This window comes from Echiichthys vipera (genome assembly GCF_963691815.1).
Source record: "Echiichthys vipera genome assembly, chromosome: 4".
NCBI classification, from domain to species: domain Eukaryota; kingdom Metazoa; phylum Chordata; class Actinopteri; order Perciformes; family Trachinidae; genus Echiichthys; species Echiichthys vipera.
The window spans coordinates 10,929,601-10,957,204 of record NC_139829.1 but is presented as its reverse complement, the minus strand read 5'-3'; the positions used below and the strand labels follow the sequence as shown (position 1 = coordinate 10,957,204).

General features: G+C 42.1%; 1 protein-coding gene across 2 annotated transcripts; it reads left to right on the top strand.

The window, feature by feature from the left end:
- Positions 1 to 1,575: 1,575 nt before the first annotated feature.
- camsap1b (calmodulin regulated spectrin-associated protein 1b) lies at positions 1,576 to 27,604 on the top strand. Of its 2 annotated transcripts, none has more exons than XM_083912213.1 (18): positions 1,576 to 1,967; positions 3,505 to 3,671; positions 8,357 to 8,619; positions 12,361 to 12,522; positions 13,541 to 13,621; positions 16,450 to 16,591; positions 16,868 to 17,007; positions 18,115 to 18,211; positions 18,440 to 18,563; positions 19,100 to 19,185; positions 19,288 to 19,372; positions 20,037 to 22,335; positions 22,628 to 22,764; positions 22,845 to 23,059; positions 24,814 to 24,916; positions 25,320 to 25,432; positions 25,704 to 25,822; positions 27,090 to 27,604. In XM_083912213.1, the coding sequence occupies exons 2-18, from the start codon at positions 3,506 to 3,508 to the stop codon at positions 27,384 to 27,386; spliced, it is 4,629 nt and encodes a 1,542-aa protein (XP_083768339.1). In that variant the 5' UTR covers positions 1,576 to 1,967; position 3,505; the 3' UTR covers positions 27,387 to 27,604. The 2 variants fall into 2 exon arrangements, with proteins under 2 accessions (XP_083768339.1, XP_083768338.1); XM_083912212.1 differs by having other exon boundaries at positions 18,440 to 18,596.

The window sequence follows — 27,604 nt, the reverse complement described above, 5'->3', positions numbered from 1 at the left end:
GGGGTAACATCAGAACGGACATGTATGTGTTTTCAAACCAATCATTTTACCTGTACTTACTATCCTGCCATCACAGTTTAGGTTGTAACTCTAAACGTGACTACATATTAACAGGAAATGCTAACATTTGATAGATCTTAAAAGTTTCAACACTAAAGTATTTTCTTAGAGTTATATTATTTTAGTAATTAAAGGTTGAATATGCAGAATGAGCAGAACACCACCATCTAGTGTCTTGAGATCGTAGTCGCAACAACAAAAATAATAAATTAATGCCAGGTTGGTCAACCCGGGCCCAGCAGCCTACAGGAGACCAGAGGCTGTTTGAGCCAGTTTGAACCCATTCCCTCTGGCAAAACGCACCATAAAAACAAGCATTGCAGAGGAGTTAGACTGACAGTTACCATTAGCCATTACAGCTTAGTAAACATGAAAGTCAGCTTAGCGATCAAGGAGAAACATAGCAATGTGGGCGTTTTAATGCCGTAAAACTCCTTTATCTCAGTCCATCGGGTGAATGCTTGGCCTTTATTGACTCTAGTTTTTGCTGGGACAAATAACGTAGCTGCAGGATTGGCAAACTCCATTTCACATGTGACAGAAAGTCATCGTCAAACCCGTAAAAAAAAAGTAAAATATTAATTCAAACTAAATATATTTATTTATATGGAAATGAAATACTTTCATTCTGTACCCCTCAAAACGCCCATTGGGTGTATTATTTAAAAACAAATATATAGCTTTTAATAAAGATAGACTTGGACTTAGACTTAGATTTCTCTATATTGATCCTTTGGGATGACTCTCGCAAGGAAATTGAGTTTACAGCAGCTTACAAAAACACAAGGGAGGTGTAGCTCAGTCCATAGGTGACTGGGCTGGGAACCGGAGGGTTCGAGCACCGAACTCCCAACTGCTCGGGGCGCCGGTCACTGGCAGCCCCCTCACTCTAACATCTCTCCATTGGTTGCATGTATATAAATCCTGTCTGAGCATGTGTGTGTATTTCTGGCTTGTGTGTGCGTAAAATGAAAAAAAAATAATAGAGTGAAAATTGAATTTCCCTATTGGCGGGACTAATAAAGGAATTCTTCTTCTTCTTCTTCTTCTTCTTCTAAAAAAAATAAATACAGTATAGGATATCCAATAAACTCTTAGCTGAATAAATACTCTTAGTCAAATATATATGAGGTAAATTTAAGAATACAGGTCAAATTAAATTCACAGAGAGAATTAAGATTAAGAAGATTCAATTATTGCACTTAAGTGGTTGATAAAGTTATTGCACAAAGAAAAGAAGATAGGTGTCCAGGTATGTAAGAGTAGATTATTAGATAGATGCTACATATTCAACCTTTAATGCATCCTTTTTTATTTTGGAGATTCCTTCAAGTACCACCAGAGAGAGCTTGAGCACCACCAATAGTGGAAGTACCACAGTTTGAGAACCAGTGGAGAAGTTTATTACCAGTATTGCTCGTAACAAGTCTGGAAGGTAATCACGCATGCGCAGTCGTTACCTTTCACGCAGGCTGGGATAATTACATTTCCATGGGCAGAGCGCGAACACCCAACCGGTCCTCCACAGCCCAACAAGCCACCTACAGCTATGTGTTTATCTGTTTACTAACTTAACATGAGGCGCCTAGTGCAGAGATAGATTTATACGCCGTGTTTCTTCACTGGGAAAAGCCCACCCTTTTTCTTTCCTTGCGTTTTGTTTTTTGCTGAAAGAAAGCCTGCCGTGGAGCGGGTTGTCACACAGGCCGCGAATTGGGTCTTGTTGCTGGGAGGAGACCACCCAGACTCCCCGTCAGTAGCATTATTAGCTGGCTATGATGCACCGCTGCTGCTGGGGTATTTTCTACACGGCAGGCCACTGTAAAACGAGGCAGGACCTTGGATAATTCGTTAACCCCGAAGGGAACTGAAGGGTGACTTGGAGAGACACACCACACCTTTTCGAGGTAATGTCTTGCCAGCTAGCTAACGTCATTCATGGGGCCGATGAAGCTAACGGCTAGCGTGATAGTTAGCTGCTTCATATTTGCATTCATGGCCGTTTAGCCAAACCTAATGTTCGACAAATGTACCTTTGTCATCTAACGGTTGTTACTCTCGCTAATGAGGTTACCATAACAACAGCAGACTAAACATTACAAGTATAGCTAATCTAGTTAATTAGCAGTTTCCTAACTAGCTTGTTAAGCTTGAGAATAATAATATCTGTATTACATCAGGTTATATCATTTGCACTTTACTCCTTAGACACTTTATTTTTATGTTTTTATTATTATTTAATTTAATAAGTGATGATCTATTTGATCTTATCTTGTTCAACACAGCATTGGGCCGTTAATGTTAACTGGTGAGGTGGTAAGGTAACGTTGAGTTAAAGCTACAGGTAATGTAACATTTGCTTTATCGTTGTTAACTGTATTTGTCTGGCAGGGCTGTAGTACGATAGTATGTGGAAAGTGTGCACTAATGTAGCCTAATTAGAAATGCTGCGTTGGACATGTTCTTGATAATTGTTGTGCATTTCAGGAAGGAGTTCTGTCTTCAGCTCGTTGATGTCAAAGCAAACAAACAACAACTGTCCACTGTAACAGCGATGGAAATGTCTAGGCAAGACGTAAGCCTGAAGGGGCAATAGAAAGTGAAAGTGCTCTGAGTTTATTGCAGGCACTGATTAGAAACATAAGTCTGCTAGACATGTTACAGGCCTGCAATTGTAATACTACCTCATCACAAAGCACTGACTTTTCAAAACAAAGTTACAAAACGCTTAAAAGGACAACCTACTGAGAAACATACAAAAATATGACCCAGATTAATCAAAAGAGTACTGACAGGTCAGGACTTTGGTATTTTTCTCTCTGTTCATTTGAGGGTGTGAGTAGTTAGCTTCTCAACAATCCTGAAAGTCAACCATAACTCAGGTTCCTTATGGTTAAAATGTTCTTTCTGAGAGTGATTTAGAAGCAAGATACACTTTTTGCTCTGCATAGTTGTAGACTTGTGCTTGTAACAATGTACATAATGACAAGAGTTTCACACCAGTGTTCAGCACTGTTTTCAGTCACTGTAGGCCTCACTGTGGGTTTGTTTAGGTAGCAGATACAGCAAAGACACTGTCTCCACTCTGTTATCAAGCATTCAGCATAATGAATGTGATCACACCGGCACCAATGCTACTTTGGTACTACTGTCTCACTACCAGATGTAAGCCTAATTGATTACTTCTAGGGAGGATTAACAACACTGCCCAAAACAGTACTTTCCTATATAATCAACAAACACCAGATGAGGATTTTATTTAATTATTTATTGAAGAATCACTGTAATAGAGCATGTAGTCACTCACGCAATCCATGCCAGTTAAATTCTGTCCTAGTGTATTATGGATGTCTAATGTCCTGTTATTTGAGCCTGTCCCTTACTCAGCAGCAGTATGTTAACTGTAACATAATATATTTATTTTAAATTTTTATTATTTTTAAGGATGGATGTTGATTTGTGTGCTGGCGGGGACAGTACAAGGAGAAAAGTGGATTTAGCTGGGGTTGCAGAAGGCACAATGGACGTCGTACCACTGGAGATGTACGATTCCGCCAGAGCCAAAATAGCTGCCAACCTGCGATGGCTGTTCGCCAAAGCTTATGGCATAGGTAAGTAATTACATTTATAGTCACACTACACAAATGCTTAATACGTTTCATGTGCTAGATTAGAGTTAGGTTTATGACTTACTTACTAAATAATATCTCTATCTACCGTTACAGATTTAACAGGTAAAACATTTGTGACCACAGTGTGATTAATAAAACCCAAGGTAGCGCTATATCTGTAGCATATTTTTCTCATATTGTCAATTATTTCAGATGTTATTGTTGCAACAGTGCGTTCAATCTTATCCACATAACTACCATCAGCAGATTGTGTAAAGCTTCAATGGTGGAATGTTGACAGGAAAAGGGAAAGAGAAAGAAATATTTATGTATGTGTGTACTTGAGCCAACATTAATTCCCCCATGACACTTTTCAACTGAAGCTTCCCTCATAGACTCACCAGATCCTTTCATTCTTGTCGGTTGGCCAGTGAGAGTGAACCTAAATCAGGCTGAGTGACAGGCACCGAGGATTAGCTGCATGAGTTAGACTGGACTCAGAGCATGGAAAATACTGATCTGCACTGCCAGTCACTGGCACTGTATCAGCATTAGTAACCGGGCCTTTATATGCCAGATTTTCCTGTCTTGTCTGTGCTTGCAAGCACTGAATTCATTACAGGACTGAGAGGAGTTGTTTGGATTTTGGGACAACACTTTTAAGGACCTTTTCTCTTTGTGGCTGCAGAACTAGCAACCTTAAAAAAGCAGAACTAATACTGCTTATTTTTCCCATTTTGTTTTGTATTTGATATCCTACATCAACTTTTTTTTTACTGGGTGCAGCTTTGTAAAGTGTGTAGATGAATTTACTGTAGGTGTGAAAAAAACATTAGTCAGGTAGATAGGTGCTGGACCTAGTGGTAGTTCGCTGCTTTTTGTGACTGTGCTTAAAACATTTTACCTTTTTATCAGCAGATGGGAGTTAACAGCTATGAAAAGTCAACTGCAGATTACTTCCCCCCCTCTTTCATGCACGTTTACTTGTTCTACTAGCCATCATTAGGAGTTCTAGTTGGGCAAAAATAGGAAGGCCTTAGTGAAACAGTGTGTGTGGTTGGTGAAATTGTAGTATTAACACTCACTTGTCCAATAGACAAACTGAGACTCCCAGCCTTCATATCATAAAGTGTCTCTTCAGATTAGATAGAATATGAACTATCAGAGGTTGTGCTGTCCAGTGTTTCTTTTTGCATACTTATATATTAACCATTAGGAAAAAAATGTCACGTGGGAAAATGTTGGCCTAATTTTCTCTGAGAGCCTTTGCTGACATGATACATTTTTGACCTCTAAACTCAGACATGACAGCAGAAAACATCCTGACTGTATGGCAGGTGTTTAATCAGTTGTCCGAAAAGGCTGCAGGATTAAAATCACAACATTAGCCATTGTTTTTCTGCAGGGCTGCTATTTACTTTTTGGTATGCGATATGGTCCTATCGTAGATGTTAAGCTTACTCTGTGTAAGCCTTAGTTATTTGATGCATAAGGGGCATCATTCACTCAGGCATCTTCTCTCTGGTCATATCATCCATTATTATTTCAGAGGCTCATACAAGCTGTCCTTTGTATTCTTTGGTCTTTTATATGTTTGTGTTCATTACACAGATTTCTGAATGCCAGTGGAACATTCATATTAAACAAATGACAGAAAGATGGCATTTTAATGGTAATCCAGGTTATGGATGGAAAGCTCTTGTCTCTTTTATCTGTTTTTTTGCCCAGTGTTTTGTTCTAAACCTTATCCACTCTAAGGTTCATGACTTAAGCTCATATTTTCATACCAAAGCTAATACGCATTTGCTTGCTCAGTTCACTGTCTGTCATCATAGGCCCTCACTAACGATGCAGGAAAGATGGAGTATAACAATATATCTGTATAAGCAAAAACGATGCATCGCAAATGAACTTGGGCGGAGATGTTGTTCAGTCACAAAGCATACATTGGCCCCTTATGTGGCCAACTCTCGGGTGCAGCTGCAATTATCTTCATCCCATGAGAACAGAATACACTAGACCCATTTGGTTTTCACCCTATGGCTCATATGGTGTCTTCTACATTAGACATGCTGCACAGTTGCTTTCTTGGCTCATGCAATGACTGACAAACATGGTAAGTGCCATGTAAACAGTTAAAATGCAGACATCACGTGATAGTGTGAGGTTGTTAGCGATTCAAGTGCATCTGGTACGTATTCATCAGTGGGCTTCCCCTATTAAGTCTTTGATTATGTATGTCAATGTTTGTATACATGCTCTCCTGTCCTACTGCCCTCTGCATGTGCCACAGCTGCTCCCAGCCTGCACGACAGACAGACAGATGCAGCGAGAGTGAGCACGTCATGGTTGCAGGCACATTGTTGGTCCTTACCCTCCTCTCCCATGCTTGTGCCGATCATGTTGTGGCGCTGATCATGGTTGGCTGACTTTGCTGTAGCACATCCTGGGTCTTGCTGCCAGACCATATCCTCATGCTCCACCCCATCCCAGATAGTACATATTTCAGTCTGGCTCCTGGTGGCAGGAGGGTGGGGGGCTGCTGCCACACAACATCAGCGTCTGTGGAATGAAGTCAAACGTGCAGTCTCGCTCCAGCCAGACCCCTTTGTTTTCATACACAACCATTCCCACTGTTCTAATGTGTTCATTTACTCGGACAGCGTTCTCCAGGAAGGACCTAAACTGCTGTGTTGTGCATAATAGATTAAAGCTGTTGCACAATGAGTTATTTGCAACATGTGTACGGTGGCAGAAAGCATATTGGGGAGGCCTGCGTTGTTGTAATGCATGTGGAATAGAGTGTGCAGGAGGATTGATCTGAGCATTAGCAGCTAGCCTATTGCTGACTTAAGGCTTGCATGGTAAATCATCATCCTTTCAGTTACCTTTAATCATCCTCATTCCAGTTATCTTTTATGCAATCGCATTCTTAAATGACAACAATCTTCATAGTTTTATTTACAGGAAGATATGATGAATAAAACTAAAGGCTCCTAATTAATTCCTAATAGAAATGTCCAGAGTTGGTCCAACGGTTTGGGATATCCCTATTTTCTCAGTTGCATCAGCAAATGACAAGACTGTGATACACCAGGTGATGGTCTGTGCAAAGCCAGAAACACAAGCAATCTGGAGAAATAATGGAGAAGATAATAGGAAAGACTAAATGTGTTCAGAAACAAGGAAATCTCCCTTGTGATGTAAAGTACAGTATGTGCTTTTATCCAACCCTAGTTCTGAGTAAAATTTCTTTACTGAATAAGTGGTGACAGTTTTTAATTTAAAAAGTGATGATGACAAAAGCACCTTGTTAACAGTTGGGTAACACCACACATTTATACATCTAGCTGAAACAGAAAGGACACTAAAACAATTGGAATAATCCCTTACACCTGACCTCAAACATCTACGATGTGAGACATGCCAGTATATCACCCTGCCACTAAAAGCTATTGTAGGCATGTGAATTAGAGGGTTTCCTCCATCTGTCTGCTGCTGCTTCAGAATTGTATGAAATGTCATGAAGTTGCGATTACACGACTCTGCGAGGGCTTTTAATTTGACACGACAATGAAGACATATCAACTGTGCACTCTAGAATCTGGGAGACACGCACAGAGGAGAGGCACGTTGAGAGGCAAGCAAGGCCTGGGGGTGATTGTTGTTGGCCTGCCCCCGCTGCTAAATAAAACGCTAAAGCTAACACTGGAGTTTTTTTCTTTGCTTAAAAAAAGTTTTCTCCAGGACTTGTGACTGGAAAGCTTAACCCTATTTGCACAGAACTGGGCAGCCTGAACTGACATTGTGATTTGTTTTTGCTAGTTCATGTTTCATACTTTCCTTATCTTTGCCGACATACTTTATGTATTTCTCAAAACCTGTTTGTTGCCTCCTCACTTCTACAAAAACAGCTGGAAGAGATTGTTGACTAGTGGATCCCTTTATCCCACTGGTCACTAATAAACACATCACATACACACATATGGCTTATGCTGTGTTACTGAAGCTCAGGCACAGTTCAAAGCAGATTAAACAGAACAGGGAACTTTCTATCACCACACCGATTTGTGTAGTGCAGGATCTGGACAGGTTATGCGCATCTTGGTAGGCCTATTTTAAGCCTCAGTGTCTGGTTTACATTGCAGTATAAATTTGGTCTGTGCATGCCTGAATTCATGTGCTTCCACCGTTGCCCTTATATGGCTTTGAATTCTGGTTTTGAAAGTGACTTCATATCCAAAGTAACATGAATGTCTTGTGCAGGTCATTGTTTTCTTTTCATTTTTGTGGATCCAATATTGTGAAGTTAGTGCTGGCAAAGCCCACCATGTCACCTGAGAGGCCTGATCTCACTAAGGACTCTATTTATCAAGGATCTGTTTCCCAATGTGCTCCTGGGGCAGTAAGCTGTGACTTACAATTACAAATGGCCATGTTTGCTCCAAGTAAACTGAAGCCGACGTAGAACAAATATTACATGAAAACGTGTTGCATTCCTGTAGCCTGTTGACACCACAGACGTTTTATGTGTGTAGGTTGGGGCAGATGGAGATTTTTGTGTTGGGGTGCTCACCAAACACAATCACACATTATTATTTTGTCTTCAATCTGTTTCACAATTTTAAAGGTAATCTACAAGTGTCAATGCCACATGGTTCACCTTAACACTCTCTCCATTGCAGACCATATTCCAGAGGATTTAAGGGACCCGTTCTACACAGACCAGTACGAGCAGGAACACATCAAGCCGCCTGTCATCCGCCTGCTGTTGTCCTGCGAGCTCTACTGTCGTGTCTGCACCCTCATCCTCAAGACGGAGCAAGCGGCTTCTCTTCAGTCCCACCTGTCCGTCATCCAGTCTCTGTCCAGAAAGGGCATATATGTCGTGGAAAGTGACGATACACCCGTTACAGATGGGGACCTGGCCAGTGCACCCATTAAAATGGTGAGTGGGTGGACTGAAGTTGGGGATAGACGATATGGTAGTAAGCCTCACCGGATGTACATTGCTCCTTCTACTGTACCTCTTTGCTCTACCAAAGACGATTGTAATTGGTTTAAAAAAATACAAGTCGGAGTGTTTCCCAGAATCATTCTCCAGCGCTGACACAGTGCTAGTGTTTGGTAGTTGCCTGAAAAAAGGTGGAAAAAGGGGTTTTCCATCAGTGCACGGCAATTGACCATTTGCAACTTTAGAAGTTGTTGCTTTTGGTGAAATTCAAAGTCAATATTACTTAAATGTTTATACTGGATTGTCTACAGACACATTAAGCACCGGACAGTCCATGATGTTGCCATGGCTTTAAGAAAATGTAGCTTGTAGCACATATTGCCTGTCAGAGAAGAAGGAAATCAGTGTAGAAGCTATAACAACTTTGCACATTACCTGTAACATCCACACCTCTTCCTGCTTCTGATGTATTATCTCACCACTGAGAAATCAGTGGAAGAAGCTACTGCTTTTTCCCGCTATCCAGTAGTGCAATCAATCTCGGCAACATGCATTTGGTAAGCATCTATCTACTGTGTAGTGTTAAAACATTGTGGATAGACATGAAATGTTAATAATTGCAATTGTTTCACATCATACACTGCATATATTATGAATGAATTTCAAACATGTTTTGCCGGTTGATGTAGCGGAACAGTCTTCAAATGATTTGGCTGCATTATTGGCTGATTTGGCTTATCATTTCATATTCAAACGAAGAGGTGGAATTTGACTGTTACTCATGCTAGTCTGTTGAGGACCTATCCTACTAGAGATAGGGCTGAGATTAGGACTTGTGGAGTGATTGTGATTGTGCTAAACTTATTCTCTGCCTTTTCCGGATGTAGTGGTGTACATCCGCAAAAATGGTCCATGTGGAACAACAATCCCTGCGCTAAACAGGCCGCATAACGCACAAGATAGGAATAAACAAATCTAACAAATTTTTGTAATCGAGTAACTCGAGGTTACTCAATTAATTGTTTCAGCCCTATTTGTAATTCAATGTGAAGAACATCAGATAAACTTTGGACATTGCTTTAACCTCCATGTCAATAAGGATTATCTCTTCTGCAGTTATTACATATGGAACTATCAGGTATTTTATTACTTTGTCAAAGAAATACCCTTATCTTTCTCAAATCCTACTAAAAATGAGGCCTGGCCGTGCCCTTTCAGAATAGATAGTTTAATCATCAGCGTTAAGAGGGTTATGTTTGGGCTAAACCTTCTTAGAATGGATTTTATTGTTGGTGATATTTTCTCACCTAATTTTTCGTCAATCTGTTAAGAGCATTTGCTGCATTCTGGCACCTGAAAATCTTCCCCTTTTATCCTTGAATGCCCAGTTAGCCTTTTTTATCCAGCTTTGCGTAGCTCTACTGACCCTCTGTAGTCATCAAACGTCATCATCTCATTATATTTTCACAGATCAGCTCTTAAAAGAGGTTAAGTATCCTCGGTGTGTAAGCCACATCCTGTAGATCATCACCTGAGTCGACAGCAGCACATCACAGCGTGGTGAATGAAGTACAGAGCAGCTCCCTCCACCTCTGTGTCAATGAGATCCGATGTCTCACAATTTCACCAAGAGCACTACGCACAGGATAGGATGAACGCCAACCAGCTCATTTGCTTTCAGCCATCTTTCTACCCCTTTTGTTACCATGGAAACCAGCAATGGTGTTGAGCAGTCTTCCTCTTTGCAGGCTGTGCCCTGTCAGCGACGTGTGTCTGCTTTTCCTGCTAGCAGCCTGACAAAATAATCCTCGCAGGCCTGTGTGTAAGCAGCCAGACACAAAGCCCGGTAAAGTAGATGGAAAATCCTGAGCAGGACACCACTTATCTCTGATAGAACCCCTCCCAGTTTGCTGACTTGACACAGCGTTTCCACAGCAACCCACACTTTTCTACTTGTGTGCTTCTTTGTGTGAATGAAACAGATTCTGTACCTGCAGAGACTTCCGTTGCATCTCCTCTCTCTCTTGTTGGGGTGACAGCTGGGGCTTGTAAAACCTTGAGGAGCTAGCCCTCCTGAGTCCACTTAAACCTTTGTATGTGTGTTTGCATGCACGCTTTCTGTCTGTAATACGTGCACAGACAGCTCAGGGCATCAGCAGACCTCTCCATGGGGCTCCACATTGTGCTGGTAAAGGGCAGAGCCATTGTTTGAGGAAAACAAAAGATTTAACAACACATCATGCTGTTAAATTGGCCTTTTTGTTTATTTATTGAGCATTCCTTATTGACACTTGGGTGTTAAATGCAGTTAACATTTTGAGTAATTTCATATTGAAGACTCCTCTCTTCTTATTGTACTGCATATTGAACTGAAAATGTTACCTATTATCTGATCTGTACCTGTGCATGAAAGCTAGAACCTGACAGATGATGGAGTTTGGCTAAACCCTTATTTAATTGAGGACAGAGCAACTGCAGTTATGAACAGAGATCTGCAAGTCTAAAGCAATTTGTCTGAAATTCCTTTACGCCCTAATTATTTAAATGCCTTTGAAAACAGAAAACACCTCAGCAAAACAGCAGATACTATGTGAGTAAATCCATCGAGCCAATATAACTAGAGCAAACTTTAGCTTCCTTTATGCAGTCTCCATCCCTTCTTCATATATTAACTGTGTCTGAGGGTAGATTTTCACTGTTATTGTAAGTGCCCAAGGATGTTTTGTTACTCTGAAAAGCTCTCATCCTTTATGTTAACGGGCCTAACCTCTGTGCACTTCCATCACCAGCTGGATTAGGCCATTAGCATGTTACACAAGGTACTGACTGAAACAATGACATGTATGTATTTGTCCTGTCATGGAATCCGGTGCTGCATTATTGTGGTGTTTTTTAAAGAATGAGATTCAGAAAAAGAGGCTAAATACCAATATTGGGTTTTGCCAGCTGGGGACAAAGATGTATTAGTGTTTGGCCTGTGTTGATTCACACCCTGGCTTTAAAAGGCAATATATTTACTGGTAGGGACCAGGTGTTATGCCACTTTGAGTAAGGATACCCCTGCTGGGCCTCTTGATTTCATGAAGACATAGAGAGTGGGTTTAAGGGGCTGAAAACCACTGTGCTGAATAAGAGGTGTTACCTTTGATTAAACCGTGGCAGCTTATTTAAACTACACAATAGTGACGGAACCTCATGATTGTCCCACTAGACTTAAAAATGATGGTTCAGTTCCAGCAAATATTAATGACTAAGATATGCTTGAAACAAGTTCTTACTGAGCGGTGTTCAGACATGTCTGAAGTATGTTCATAAGGAAACCTGAAAGGGAAACTCCACTGATTTAACACATCAAAGTCTGTTTACAGGTATTAGGAAGTGCTGCTGGATATGTGAAAAAAAATGTTGTATGAAGCCTTTTGTGGCTTCAGAGGGAGCTGGGAAAAGTCTGTTAAATGTGTGATGTCTGCAGTTGGTGGTAATTGTTCAATTTTCAGAAAGGGATATATCAAATGTACAAAATAGGTGTAGCATAGTACACATTTGGACATGCACATTAGATCATATATATTACAAACTAATCTACACTGTCTTATGTTGTTTAGGTAAAATTTGCATCAGATTGCAATTTCAGCTTCTTTGCCTCCAGCTTTGATCATATTTGCATTTGAACCGGGGGGAAAACGATCCAATAAAATGTAATTTCTCCTCTGTTTCTATTTCTCCTTCACACAGAGTGCTCACATGCCCATGATCGATGCCCTGATGATGGCTTACACCGTGGAGATGATCAGCATCGAGAAAGTGGTGGCTTCTGTCAAGCGCTTCTCTACCTTCAGTGCCTCCAAGGAGCTGCCCTTTGACCTGGAGGATGCTATGGTCTTCTGGATCAACAAGGTTGGAACACACACCCATGCGCACACACTCAGCACAGCACAGACATAAGTAGTGCAGGTACAATAAAAGAAACGCAGCAGCATCCAAAACTTTTAACTGCAACAGCGTCCAGTTTTTTTCCCCTGATTATGTCCCGAAGCTGCCACTCACCACGATGTGAATGAATAATCTGTTTCATGCTGACATTATAGGCGACAGTGGCCCACTTGTTTTCTTGGGGCCTGCGTGTCACTGGTGCTCCGACACAGGCCAAGAGATAGGAGTACAAGAGACTCAGGCTCATGTTGCACTCATCTTTCAACGGGTTGAAGGCCTGAGGCAGAGAAACCATGATGCTGTGTGTCCATTAATCATCATGATGTCCCACACCATCACTGTCTGAGAGAAGGAAAGTGCAATGGACAATTTGGGGAACAAAAGATGATCATTTTGATTTATCTATACATTTTTGAGGCAATAAAATATCAGAAAACATTTGTGTGCATCACAATTTTCACAGCACACTCTAGCCTCCAGAACACTGAAATAACTTTCTTTTCCACAGCTAAATGCACTGCTATTTGTAAAATTCAGACACATTTGCTCTGACACATGCACATGACACATGATGAAGAAAATAAACCAAACCGTTAAAACTAGAGAGAAGTGGTGGGGCAATGACCCCTTTCTTACTTTGCATCCCCCTACTTCCAGTTTCATTGCTCGGACCACAAATACTTTCATAGTCGACTTTTACTTTGATCCCAACTACACACCTCTAAAGCACTACAGTAGGTGTCTCAAGGACCACATTTGCTGTGATGACACACAGACTTAAGTGGTGAAAACAATACCAGAGTCGCTGTCGGGCTGGTAACAAGCAAGCCAAAATAAGGTTGAGGGTAGGGGAGATATCTGACCTGTTGCATATGCAGATTTACAATAGCCAGGTTAAGTCAGTGCATTAACATCTCCATAACCTGTTTAACCCTTTTTTCGTAATGTAAACATATTGAATATGTCATTATTTCTACTGTAGGTGAACATGAAGATGAGGGAGATTACAGAAAGGGAGCATAAAGTCAAGCACCACTCCCTGGAGTCTCCCAGCCACCAAAAGGTAAAGCTATTCAGTGTCTTCCAGGTGATTCTTTTACAGGGGAAAAAAAAACAAAAATACCACAGCCAAGATGGGCAACACATTTTTGCCAGTAGCTCCATATTTCAGTTTTTGGAGACTTTTATTTAAAAAATCCTCATTAGTCTTTATCCCGATGTCAGCGGCATTAAAATATATAGATATTTTCCAAGCAAAAACTTGGTTCAAGACAACGGCAGGATCCTTCGTTATGATAAGGAATGTTCCACCCTAATGGCATTTTGGAGTTGCTGACCCTGCTCCCTTTTCTATGTTTAAACCGGTAGCAGATCCGATCCTTTTGTCTGTAACCTCTGACCTGTTAATCTTTCTGCTCCTGTTCCTCATCTGTCCCTCCTTCCCCTCTCTTATCCCTGCAAACTGGATAGTCTCCCTCCAAATGGTATTGGAAGCTAGTCCCTGTAAGTTTGATGCCAGCCCCCCCTCCCACAACCCCATTTTCTTCCCCCTTGCACGCATAGTTCTGTGTTGATGTGTGCGCACACTCCACCATGGCTCATTCAAGCTCATTCTGTGCTGCTTGTAGCCAGTAGGTCAGCAGTAGGGGGAGAAAGCTTATTTTTTGCTTCATTCCCCCCCCCCCCCCCCCTTGTGGCAAATATGTCACACAGGTGTAAGGCTATCCTGATCTTTGTGTTCAAAATATATTCTTTTAGCTATGCAATGTGTGCTATCTCATTTCAAGCTGAAGTAGGCCATGTGGATTCGCTGTGCATTTCTGTGGTATTTGCTTGCCCAGTGAGAATATGAGGAAATCCATGCCCACACCTCTCCTCTGCTTTGCAGTCCCATTTCTGGCCACCTCCTCTCACTGATCTGCTTTGTCATTCCCTCTCTGGTCTCTCTCTTCTACTCTCACACACTGTTTCCTCTGTGCACACTGCCTCCTCTGACAGTATCTCTGCTATCTTGTGTGTGTCAGCCTGATGTCATGCACGAGCTGGCCCACTGCATGCTGGAGCCAGAAGAGCCCGCCGAAGCGGTACAGTCAGGAGAAGACCCTTTTTATATAGAGCTCATTTTGTAGTATAGCTTGGTAAAGTTTGGTTGGTAGATTCACCTGTGACTTGTGACAAAAACTGCTTCAGTACAGTTGGTTTCGTTTTATAGAATGTCATCCAAGTACACTGTAGATTCCTCAGTAATGTTGGTTATATACTTAGATGGATATCTTTTTAGCTGCCCAATTGTGTTGTGCTGTTTGTGATCTTTTTAAATTCTGCATAGTTGTCTCATAGTTTCACCAAACTACTGCTAGTGTTTGGAATGTTAGATCAGTTTCTGTTTAAAATAAAGCTTTGATCTTTGTTAAACAGTTACTCATACTGTAATTTTAAGGCCGATACTGATATTATTTATATTCCTTACACATCTTTTTTTTATTAAAAAAATTGTGGCCAAGATAACTGAGCAAATCAATCAAGCCTAACTTGATCTACATTCATTATTTTTTATACAGGGAATGTCTAATTTATTATTCATTACATAGGGAGTGGTGTTCCCAGGCAGAGCATATGAGCGGAGTGCGAAGCAAGAGGGAAGCAAGGATTTCGGATGGAGCGCAGAGTGGTGTATTTTAAAGTTGGAAAGTCGTCAAAATCTCCTGCTCCAATTTTGCTCTGGCACTGTTTAGACACAACAAGTCTGAACCATGCCTGAGTCCATTTTTTATAGGCTTTGTCAGGCTATTGTATACTCAGACAATCTGGAGTTACATATGTAACTAACTTCTCTGTGTTACTGCACAGCTGCAGTACATGCAGACCAACACCCAGCCCCACCGACGGCAGGCGACATTCATCGATTTTTTTTTGAAAAATTTTGGGAGCGAGCGATTCGAGTGCAACAGGTGAAATCTAAGTTGCGCATGGAGCAATATTGAGCAGAGCGGCTTTGAGCGGGTGGAAAAACAGCCCTGCGAGTGAGGAGCAGAATTTCTCACCACTCCACTCTGCTGAAGCAAGCGACAGTATGAGTCAGTACAGTCTGCTCTGGTATCCTGTATCTATTTATGTTGCTCTAAATCACATGTAGGTCTCTTAACGATCTCACATTTTATGGGTGCCTATGTCTCAATGTTTAGCCTATATCATTTAAATCTGTTGTAAATAGTTAATTTGGGCTGGTTCAGATGGATCACTGAATTATGGAAACTGAAGTAAATACTTAAGATGCCCATCCTTACCAGCTGTAAAGAGTATGTATCCAAAACGAATGTGGCTGCGGTGAGTGAGTTCCTGTTCTTACTACACACTCATTTTCCATAAGTGGGCCAGTGATTACCCCAGTTTCCTCAAGTCAGCTGGGTCACGTTGCCTAGTTTGACTGGGCTTACCACTGGCTGTCTTCCCATCAAGGCCTGAGGAAGGCTGACATTCACTTTGTGTTGTTCATATCACTACTCTAACACTTCCATCATCTCCTCACAGTTCCAGGTCTTTAGGGTTCTCCCTAAACTTTTTTCTAAACCTGCTGTTGATCAGTTGAAGAGGAGTATTTGCTTATATTTAAAAAATATATGATCTTTTTCTTTGAAACTCCCAGAGAGAACCTTGATGTTATGATTAACCGGATAGCTGAGAGCATTAACTGAAGCTGTAACATTTGTGATCAATACATGCCTTGACTAGTTCAAATGTGAATCTCACAACAAAAGTGATTTGTACGTGTGACACTAGTCATTGCATTTAGGATGTTTTGTTTGGTGTCATTTGTTGGTATTACCATGGGGTTGTGTTGCTGTGGCTTTTCTTCTCATAAAAACCTCATCCTCTCCCCCCGGTGGTTAGGTACGGTATCGTCGGGAGCACGCTTCAGGCCGCCAGTTCCCCTTCTTCCCTCTGCTGGAAGACCTGATGAGGGATGTTTGCGACGGAGCTGCACTGTTGACTATAGTCAACTACTACTGCCCAGACCTCATGAAGCTGGAGGGTATGCTGTGCTTGCACGCATGCATGCACTTTCACACGTTCACACCCCCATGTTCAATAGCTACATCTCACTAATTATCAGTTGCCCTCAAATAATTTTTCCGTTAAGAGCAGCCAAGCTTTCTTTGCTAACACATTGAATTTAATATCCATGTGTGATGCTATTTTTGGCACTTCCAAATGGCTTACTGTCCCAGTCCAGTCAGTGTGACATTTATAGCTATCCGGTCATTGAGTTGTGTCCCGATCTGACTCTGCACTCTGTTTGTCGGATCAGATATTTGCCTGAAGGAAGTCCCTTCCATTGCTGATAGCCTGTACAACATCCAGCTACTCAAAGAGTTCGCCAACGAGTATCTGAATAAAAGTTTCTATCTGACGACAGAAGACATGCTGTACTCGCCGCTCGTGCTCAAGGTAAAAAGGTTTTCATAAATATTAAGGGTGTACCAAATCTATAGAACTTTTTGATTGAAGCCCCCCCCCCCCACCCCACCCCACCCCATCCCAAAATAACGTACAATAAGAAAATCTTTTTCAGAATTGAACAAATTCCTCAGTTTGAATAAAGTAATTCATAGGCTTTAATGAGCAAAGGATGGGGCTGTACCTGACGTCAGCAACTGCTACTGTAATATTAGAAATGAAAATTTTCAGCTTGATCTAAGAATAATAAATAAAATCAGGCCTTAACTGACACACACCCGGTGTGTGCTAAACCGTAGGCAGATTACTGCATCTGATACAGGAAGAACAAACAGCTGAAAAACAGTCATCTACCTGCAATGGCCGCTGCCTCTCACAAGATCAATAATAAATAAGTTTCTATTTCCCTTTGTGTGCGGCGAGGATTATACCTCAGTGTAAATTTTGTTTTTTGAAAGGCCAAATGCCAACAAATATGGATTGAAGCAGATGGTTAAATTGTAAAAGTGATTACAGTCTTTTATAAAAATAAAATTAAAAACTTTTGGACTTTACAAAGCTCTGGAGTTATTGAAAATGTTTGGATCCCACGAGTCAGGAACTATGCAGCCACCACTTGAGTCTTAATTTGACAACTAGTATGAAACTCACAATTCTGCAACTGTGCAAAAATAGAGAGGGGAAAAAATGTTGATTTAGATTTTTTTTTTTTCTCTCCCCTACACCTAATTGCAGGGATCATCAAGTCTCTTCTGTAGTGGAATTAACAGATTATTATGCATACTCTTATCGTGTAGGCCCACTGGCAAATGCAGACATAAAATACAAGAAATAAGAAAAATAATTAAACTCATCTTATGTAAAACATGGCATATTTATTTATGGCGATTGCTCTTAAACAAAAACAAGTAAGATACATCCTACTTAAAACATCTCAGGATTCGCTGTGCAAATAATCCTTGCGCCCTTGGTATTTAATCTGATTTAATAAAGTAAGAAGCAATCTAGGTAGAGGTAACCATTTCTTGCTGTTATTCTGAGCTTTATGAAGATCTGTATTCGATTGTTTTTAACATGTTTTGTTTGATCTTTATGTAGCACAATGTGATGGTGTTTATCGCTGAACTCTTCTGGTGGTTTGAAACGGTCAAGCCAGAGTTTGTCCAGCCCAGAGATCTCCAAGAGTTAAAAGATGGTAAGTGCGATTATTATACTCCAGATACAAAATGAATAAAGTGCAGACACAGTCTAGATCGAACAGTTTTCATATTATCACAGTGCAATGACTGATTCGTTTCCACTAACCAGTTTTGTTTGTGCAAAGCTAGCCCTTCAATGCGGATCAAACAACTGTAATGACAGCCAGCATCAGTCACTGCAAGTATGAGCATGATCATTTCCTCGTTCCTCACCCTTTCCTCAGCTCGAGCCATAGGTCAGCCCAAGAGTGCCCGCCCATCAGTGCCTATCTCCAACGCCACCAAGCGCAGCTTCCTGGTCAGCCCTGGTGCTGCCGATAACCAGAGCAGCCCTGAAGTCTGTAACAGGTACTTCCTGCACCCTGAAGACTCTGATCCCCTGTAAGTCTTCTCTCACTTTCCTTCTTGTTCATCTCATCATGATCCTGTCTCCTAACCAGTTACAGTAACCCTACAAGGATGGGTAGATATGCATTTGTGTCTGACCTTCATTCTCATGCCCCCTCCACCTCTAACCCTATGTCTCCTCACCTCACCAAATTCAATAAGGATTTGTAAAGAATAAAGCTGATCACCGCATTGTCTCTTTGACTGTGGGCGCATTGCATGTTTTGTGAGACTAAAAGCTTAGGCTATGTTAAAGGGTACTGAACTGTCAGTTGGGACTTTTCATGCCACTTGAATTTCTGTTGTCAGGTGAAATATTTTCTTGGTGTAAAAAGAAACTGAATGTATTTGAGTTGGGGGGAAAATGTCCTAACCCTGTGTACTTCACATAGGCTAACCAGTGAGGACTTTCTGCTAATCTGCTCTGCCAATAGTGTTTGGATGACTTATGAATTTGTAACCTGCTGAACAAAAAAAAAATTTCTGTTTTGTTTTAGTAAAGGGGGTCCAACCTTCAGTCCTTCCCACCCACTCCTGCCCCTCCGACAAAGGCAACAGAAGCAGCAAGGAGAAGATGGTGCAGGTAAGGACACTAACAAAAAATACAGGTTTGCTTGTCCTCACATGACGGTGACCAGCAGCTGTTTTTAATACTTATTCATTTTGTATGTGTGTTTCGGGGTAGGTCTCAGAAACCGTTCCAACTCCCTGACTCAGATGGATGGACAACCCAGAGGCTCTGTTGTTGCATGGCCCGACAAGAGGCAGAGGTACTTAAAGTAGTGAAAAAATGTGCTCTTATCTAAAACAAATGTTTTTGCTCATTTGTTTGAGCAACTTTTTCTTCCATATGGCACTTCATATACTGCTGTGAAGGTGAGAAGATGACAACTTTCTAAAGCTCAGAGGGCTTTTCTTTAAATCTGCTGATAAATATTTAAATTACAATAGAGCCGAATATTCTTCAGTTACAGAAAGTACAATAATATCATATATATGGCAAACATTCTTGTGGTGCAGAAATATTGTAGAAAGAAAATGAATTGGCAACTATTCAAAAGTAATTTTCGAAGTAAATAGGCTCAGCATTTGATGGTTCCATTTTCTCAAATGACTGCGGCTTTTCTACGTCTTACATTCTAGTCAATTTAATATTTTTGGGTTTTAGACTGTTTTTGACATTTGTCCTGCGCATGTATCCAACTTGGATTCTTTGATTTATGCTTTATTTTTATGGGGCCTATTCTGACCACATATATAGAACATTTTTTACTTTTGCCATGGACTAGTAGCTCTGTCAGAGAGCCTTACAAATTTGCCTCAGAAATTAAATGAAACGTATGTAAAAAGTATACAAATTCTTTACAGTATATTGCAAGCTGTCTATCATGTTGACTTAACAAGTGAGATGTTTCCTGTGCTCTCCTTTTGCAGACCACTGTCCACACTGAGCCCCTACATGCTTCATTCAGCCACAGAAAGTGATGCAGACATTGCTTCTGGCGACAGCGTGAGTCTGGCGCGCTCCATAAGCAAGGACAGCCTGGCGTCTAACATCACCAACATCACCAACGTCACGCCCAAACACCAGACTGCTGTCCACCAGCCATTGCAGACTGCAATGCGCAGGGTCAACGGCCACAGCCTCCTGGGCAACGTCAACATTGAGGACGAGGAAGAAACTCCGGTGGCAGTTGCCAGGAATGATGTTTCCGTCATCCCCAAACTGGTTGAAGGGATGCAAGCAACTGCCATAGCTGGACCGAAAACTTCCACTGAGTCCAAACCTGCAGCAGATAGCTTTTACCTAGAACCATTGATGCCTTCTGTGATCAAAACAGCTAAAGAGAAGTCTGTATGCCTAAACAAGGAGGAGGAGAGTGGTGAGGGGCCCCACTCTTCAGGAAGGGGCTCTCTACACCGGGGAAATGGATCTATATCTGCCGTTCGTAGGAAAGCTCCCAGCAGCTTGAACCAAACCTTTACTCCTCCGGGTGCGGAGGCAGACTTATCAGAGGAGCCTCTACAGGGTCAAGCAGATTTCAACCCCATGGTTACCAGCAGTGTGGACCCCACGTCCAGAGATCCAGCTGGGGGTTTCTACCTTCATTCAGATTCTGAAGAACCAAAGACCGGCCAGAGCCTGGACGCTGAGCTTGAAGACCTGGATGAGGAGGATCTTGATGAAGCTCTTACCACTAAAGACCCCAACTGGTCCAGGAAAGCCTTTAATGAGGAAGAAGAAGAATCGGCCAAACTTCAAGAGGACATGAATGTGAAAGAGCATGAAGACAAGGATGTGAACGGGGGCAGCGGTCGCTCCAGCCCCTGCCTCAGCGCTCACTCCCAGGCCAGCAGCATGGCCAGTGGCAGTGTGCGCATGACTTCCTTTGCTGAGCGCAAAGCCCAGCAGCAGCGTTTCGGCAGCAACCACGACCTACGCTCCAGTGCCTCCAGCTCCCAAAGGACCACTCCAGACGGGTCAGAGAGCAGCGGACCGCTGGCTTCCTCCTGGAGGCTTAAGCGGGACCAGAGCCCCTCCTCACCCTTAGGAGGATGCACACGTACGATCGATGGTAACAGCGGTTCTAATGTACTGGCTTCTGAAATTGTCCAGCTCCGTATGCAGCTGGAGGAGAAACGACGTGCCATTGAGCACCAGAAGAAGAAGATGGAAGTGCTGTCGGCGAGGCAGAGGCAGAAGCTGGGAAAGGCAGCCTTCCTGCACATCGTTAAAGGTGGAGGTAAGAGTGACACATTACCCAACCCACTTAAAGCTGACATCTCTAAAGACGAGCTTGGTGGGGAGAAAGCACCATCAAGTAAAGATGATATGTGTGTTGATGCTCTGAGGGGGGACAAAGTGGTGGCGGGAAGCACTCCGCTAGGTGCCTTAGAAGCAGACAGGAAAGGGACCAGCAGTAGCTTCTATCTAGAAGAAGAGCTGGACCTGAATGAGTGCAGCCGTTCCATCGATCTATTGAATGACGCCATCGGCAGCATCCAGCAACAGATGATGCAGCTGTCTCTGCAGCAAGAGATGTTGATGAAACAGAATGTACAGTCCCCCCCTGGTGCGACTCCACCTCCTGTTACCAGCAACAAAAACAGTGACTCAAAGACAGGTGCAAGCTTTCACTATGTGGAGCACCTCTCCAGCACCGGCACTGCTCCCACCAGGAAACCCCCCAAGCTGACCTCAGGCCGGGGCCCCAGGTCCAAACCATCAGAGCTAAAGATAGCCAAGGAGCAGAGCCGGCATGCCTCCAGGACCCTCACCCCCACCCAGAGCGGGGCAGAGACATTACCACACCTAAGGCAGTTAGCTGGGGGCAGGTCCCCCAGGACCGACCAGCCTGACAGTCCCAGAAACCCCACAGCAGGAGAGACAATTGACAGGCCGGGGTCTGGCCACATTCGGAGTGCCAACTTCCGCCTTCACGATGAGGCGAACGTGCGCCTGCCAACCCGAGTGGACCTAAAGGCATTGGCTGCCCCGGAAGTGTCCTTTGACGAGTGCCTGTCCAGCACACTGAGAGAGTCTGAGCTCAACTCCTCAGACGGATCGGGGAAAGAGAATATACCATCAGACGAGGTGCAGCGCAACAAATCCAGTCTGATTGAGGTTGATCTGTCAGAGCTGAAAGCCTTAGAGGAGGATGTTGCTGCTGAGGACACAACGACAGAAGGAGGTGATGGAGAGCAGAAGTCAGGCATGGGCTTCTTCTTCAAGGTAATGCCTTAACATGAAAATGGAAATATTTATTTGTTTAATTTAGTTTCTATTAACAGTGATGATGATATCATACATTAGTGGTCCATTGTCTTGGAATTACCCGATGATATACTAGTTAATGTAGCGGTGATTCTAATGATTATTTTTTATATTGATACATTTTACATCATCAATTTAAAAAAAAATTAATGGAATAATTTAGTACATGATTATGATTCTTATATTTTCTAAAGATCAACCTTGTGGTTCATGTGGCACTAAATTAAAGTTTCATGTTTTCATGTTGAAGGATGAGCAGAAGGCAGAGGATGAGCTGGCTAAGAAGAGAGCAGCATTCTTGCTGAAGCAGCAGAAGAAAGCTGAGGAGGCTCGACTCCGTAAACAACAACTAGAATCAGAATCAGAGCTGAAACGAGACGAAGCGAGGTAACTTACTTAACCAATTTTAGCATAGGATTGACGGATATTATTCTTCCAAAAAGTGCTAACTTTGGTTTCCAAACCAGACGGAAGGCCGAGGAGGACCGCTTGCGTAAAGAGGAGGAGAAGACACGCCGGGAGCTGATAAAGCAGGAGTATCTGCGGAGGAAGCAGCAGGAGATGTTGGAGGAACAAGGGCTGGTGAAGCCCAAAACCCCCAAACCAAAGCAGAAACATAGACCCAAGTCTGTCTTCAGAGAGGAATCCTCTAGCGATAATATCTCCAAGTGTCCTTCCACACGTAAGATTGTTACTAGGGTTGAGTAATAACTGTTGTCTGGAATTCAGTACCTTCTTTCGGTACATATACAGATTTTCCTCCTTTCATTTGACCTGAGCTCTGTGTGAATGCCGTAGCGTCATTAAGGGGGGGTCAAACATGTTCACTCTACTTACTGCAGTGCCCACCAGGTGGCACATGTGAGCAGCTCAGATGAGTTATACAGTCTATGGTACAGCTGGCAATGGAAGAAACGAGGTGAACACTTTTGGGGAATGAATCACAGCACTTTTGTTCGGACTGATTGGCCATTTACCAGCAACAACCCCCACACACCTACAGTAGACTATAACCAGTATCACTTTAACAGCAGATCTCAATAAAGGAAAAAAATCAACAGCCGGGTTCCTCCGGTTCTGTGGCTTCACGTCGTCAGGGTGGATACTACAGGTTCAACCACGGACCTACAGTATTAAATGGGAAGAGAAAGAAAAAGAAAAGACAAAATAAAACATGTTATTTCACAATTTTCGCTATTTAAACTGAGATAACACATTGGGCTTTTTGCACAGTCAGCGTTATAAGCTTAAAAGGACATGCAGATGTTATATTCTGAGCTGATCAGTGACATGTGCATGACTGAACAATTAAGCACATGGAAAATGGCAACTTTTAAAACGATATCCAGTTTTAATCAGGCCGTTCAATACCAACGGCCAACTGAAGAACACAGCGCAAACCAACAGTTTATATAACGTTTGCATACCAACGGATGATCTCTTGCATTTGTCCTTAATTAGAAATAAATTAAACAACAGGATCACAGGAGCGCTGTTGGTGTCCCTCAAACCATTGGTGCTCTTGCACCCTGAGGAAGGCACAAGCCAACACACGTTGGTGTTTTTAAATTATACCCACTAAAATAAAGGTTTTTTTTTACTTTTTCAAACCCACTGGAGTGCCTGCACTTTTTTTTTTAGAACTAAATTAAATTGCGGTGATCGGTAATTAGAAAAAATTAAATTTTTACTATTTAAAGACTACTCAGCAAATACACATAGATATACGGTTGTATCTGGAAATATACTGTATTGTAGAAAGAAAAACAGCTGAGCAAATGCATTTAAATATACTCTGTGCCACATTAACGGTAGCTAAAGTGTCCATTTTGGTGGACAAACAGAATGATTTAAAACACACAATGATGAAATTCAGGGCGGTCATGTCTCATCTTACCGTTAATTCAGCTCCACAGCGGAGAACTGGCTGAATAAATATGATGAATATCAGTCCACCAGTCAACATCAAGTCCTGTGAGTTTAGGTCACAAGAAATATGGCAAGACATGGTTATCTCATATTTCGGTTGTTGTTTTCAGCTAACTGTAGCTGTCAGTGCCTCTGTCACATTACTTCTTCAGCTGCTTATTTCCCGTTGAGTCAACATGCAGAAATACGGACAGCGCCACTCATTTCAACCCACGCTGTGGTTGTAAAGTGTATTTTCCTTAAATCCTGTCAGCAGATTTCAAGCATACTGCTGCCCCTATCGTCTACAGTTATCAAGTGCTGCCCCCCCCGCTTACCACCCGATGGCTCGTGGAATGACAGTGGGGGACGGTCGGATAAAAGGAGGAACATCTATAACATAAATTTAAGTTCAGTTGTGCATTTACATCGTCTCTTCCTATGTTTGTCCTGTGGATTAAATCTTAACCATGTTAGCACGTGTTGTAATGCTGTAATAATCGAAAGTGTCGTCTCCGTTTCACCTAGCCGACAAACTGAGTAACGCCCAATCAGGCTCCAGTTTGTCTCTGGCCTCTGCTGCGACCAACGAGGCAGACAGCGTCAACTCTGGGGGGGCTGGCTCCCAGCGGTAAGTTGCTCACAAATTTATTTTTAGTTTTTTTGTTTGCTTGTGCTTGAAAGAGCTGTTCTCAACCTTCAGAACATTTATATAGCAGCAAACAAATGAATGTCATAAAGATATAGCGGAGTAATGGCATCCTGAGCAGAGAATAAAGTTACTCTCCCTCTGTGTTGCTGTGTCTGTGTGTTCACAGTTGTTTCTTTTGACGATCCAGCCCGGCACGCACATTAGTGCATCTGGCTGTGAAAAATCATTGGTATTTCACGTATTCAGGCAATACCAGTCCAGTTTCAGTGTTTCAAGTACAGCTCCTTTAAGAAGAATCAGTTCACTGTTCATGTTCAAGATTTGCAGTATTTATAGTGTCTTCTGTTTACCTTACTGTACCTCCTTCCATGATGTCTTCCAGCTGCGACTCAGTGGAGTCGTTTCCAGGCAGTCGTAACAACAGTCGAAGTGCAGAAAGAGACTGGGACAACGGCTCCACTGCATCTTCCATCACATCCATGGCTGAATATACTGGTGAGTGTTCTCAGGACAATAACAGACCTGTAGTTGTGTTGTATTACCTATCCATTTATCAGTGACAAAAACATCAATATGGACACAATAAACGTGGCTAGGTTTTGCTTGTCATTTTTCATAACACAATAAATTATTTTCCTGCCAAAGTGACTATTGCATGACTTTTTTTTAATGCTTGATTTGTTAGCTGCAGTTAATTTGTAGACATCTGACTGACTGACTGTGGTTACATAATACATATGTGGCCTAACTGGCTTTTCTGCTCTAGGTCCCAAACTATTCAAGGAGCCCAGTGCCAAGTCGAATAAGCCAATCATCCACAACGCAATCTCCCACTGCTGCCTGGCTGGCAAAGTCAACGAGCCTCAGAAGAACCAGATCCTAGAGGTCGGTGCTGATGAATGCTTTATGGAGTTTATAATTAGTTTGATCTGTTTATTATATTAAGTGACAGTCCGTCTAAATATACTCTGTTGCTTCTGCTAGTATCATTTTATATTTGCACAAAAAATAACAAAATCTGCAACATGAGTCTGCAGGAAATTTAAACTAGGCTCACTGGACAGTTTAGGGGTTAAAACAAATCACATTATACACAACATAAGAGCATATATTCAATCTCTTCAAAGTATATTTGCTTGTGTGCACATGTAAGTGTCTTATCTTCAAATTAGTGGTGGGACACAAAAGATTATTAGAGGCTTTGTAATTAATTAATCGCCATTATTTGCATATCAATATTAAACTTAAGAAGCAACATTTTTTATTTTTTTAAATGGATTTTGGTATATGACTTAATGAATACAAACAACAATAACTTTAAACAACAAAATGTGTTTATTTTTATCAGTGAGCACTAACATTTTGTAAACTTTTACGTCTGAAACACATTTGTTTTGTTTATAAAAAATAAAAAAGTGCTAAGTACGGTATATTCAAGAAAAGTGGAAGCCCAACATTGCAAAAATATTTAGAATAATATTCTTTGCATAAAATAGACAGTTAAACATCAAGTGCTTTTTCTCCCATGTTTTCAAAAACACAGAAACAAAATGGATCCATCCACTAATGACAATCCCTCCTAGGAGCGTTGTCTGTGCTAACGTTCGCTGCAACATGTTCGCCGTTGAGGTGGGAGCGGAGGCTGAAGGGCTCCGGTGGTCGGCGAATTATTTCTTGCACAATTTGCACACAACTGTGCAATAATCCACGTTTTCACTTTTCTTTTCGTTTTTTAGAACTCAAATGTCCGCCCACAGCACCCAACAACAACTCATCCTCTTGCTTCTCATCTGTGTCATTTCTTTCATGTTGCGCCCTGTGTGTCAGTATTACGGGCCGGGCGGGAACTCGATAAATTGAAAATTTTTTTGTGGCAACATTTTTTCTGTAATTATTGCGTTGAAGTCCCAGCCCTACTTTAAATATTAGTATATATGTTTCTCTTTATGTTTTAATTTTTAGGGGAAAAGGCTCCTTTTTAAGGCCAAAAAGGTTGTTTCTTGCTCATTTTTCTCACTGACTTTTCTCCCTGTCCAGAATTTGAACCAGCAGCCTTACACTGACAAACCTGCACCAGTAGTATAGCTCATTGTTATACCGGTGTCATATAAATAACATTTCTCTTACCTCTGTTTATGTCCTTCTCCAATAGGAGTTGGAGAAGTGTGAGTCCAACCACCTGATGATCTTGTTTCGTGACGGTGGCTGCCAGTTCCGGGCGCTCTACTCGTACTTCCCCGACACCGAAGAGATACAGAAGCTGACGGGAACAGGACCCAAGAGCATCAGTAAGAAGATGATCGACAAGCTGTACAAGTACAGCTCAGACCGGAAGCAATTCACGGTCATCCCTGCCAAGACTGTGTCAGTCAGCGTGGACGCCCTGACCATCCACAATCACCTGTGGCAGGCCAAGAGAGGTGCTGTGCCAAAGAAAAGCGGGAAATAGCAGATAGCCGGCTTTTAAACCCTCTGTCACCCAAATCATCTCCAATCATCTTGCTTGTTTCCTAAATAGACTGCATTGATGCCCACAGCCAAGTTCACAGCCATGCTCGGCCTGGAGACCTACTCAGGACAGGCTGCACTTATGTGGTCCTCTGTAGGTGGACCCAGGCAGAAACAAGGGAAAAGGTATGTGTGTGTGTGTGTGTGTGTGTGTGTGTG

Coding starts and splice junctions, on each gene's coding strand:
- camsap1b (XM_083912212.1), top strand. CDS start 3,506: ATGGATGTTGATTTGTGTGCTGGCGGGGACAGTACAAGGAGAAAAGTG. Junction 19,373..20,036: donor TGGCCCGACAAGAGGCAGAG/GTACTTAAAGTA, acceptor CTCCTTTTGCAG/ACCACTGTCCACACTGAGCC. Junction 23,060..24,813: donor CTCCAAGTGTCCTTCCACAC/GTAAGATTGTTA, acceptor CGTTTCACCTAG/CCGACAAACTGAGTAACGCC.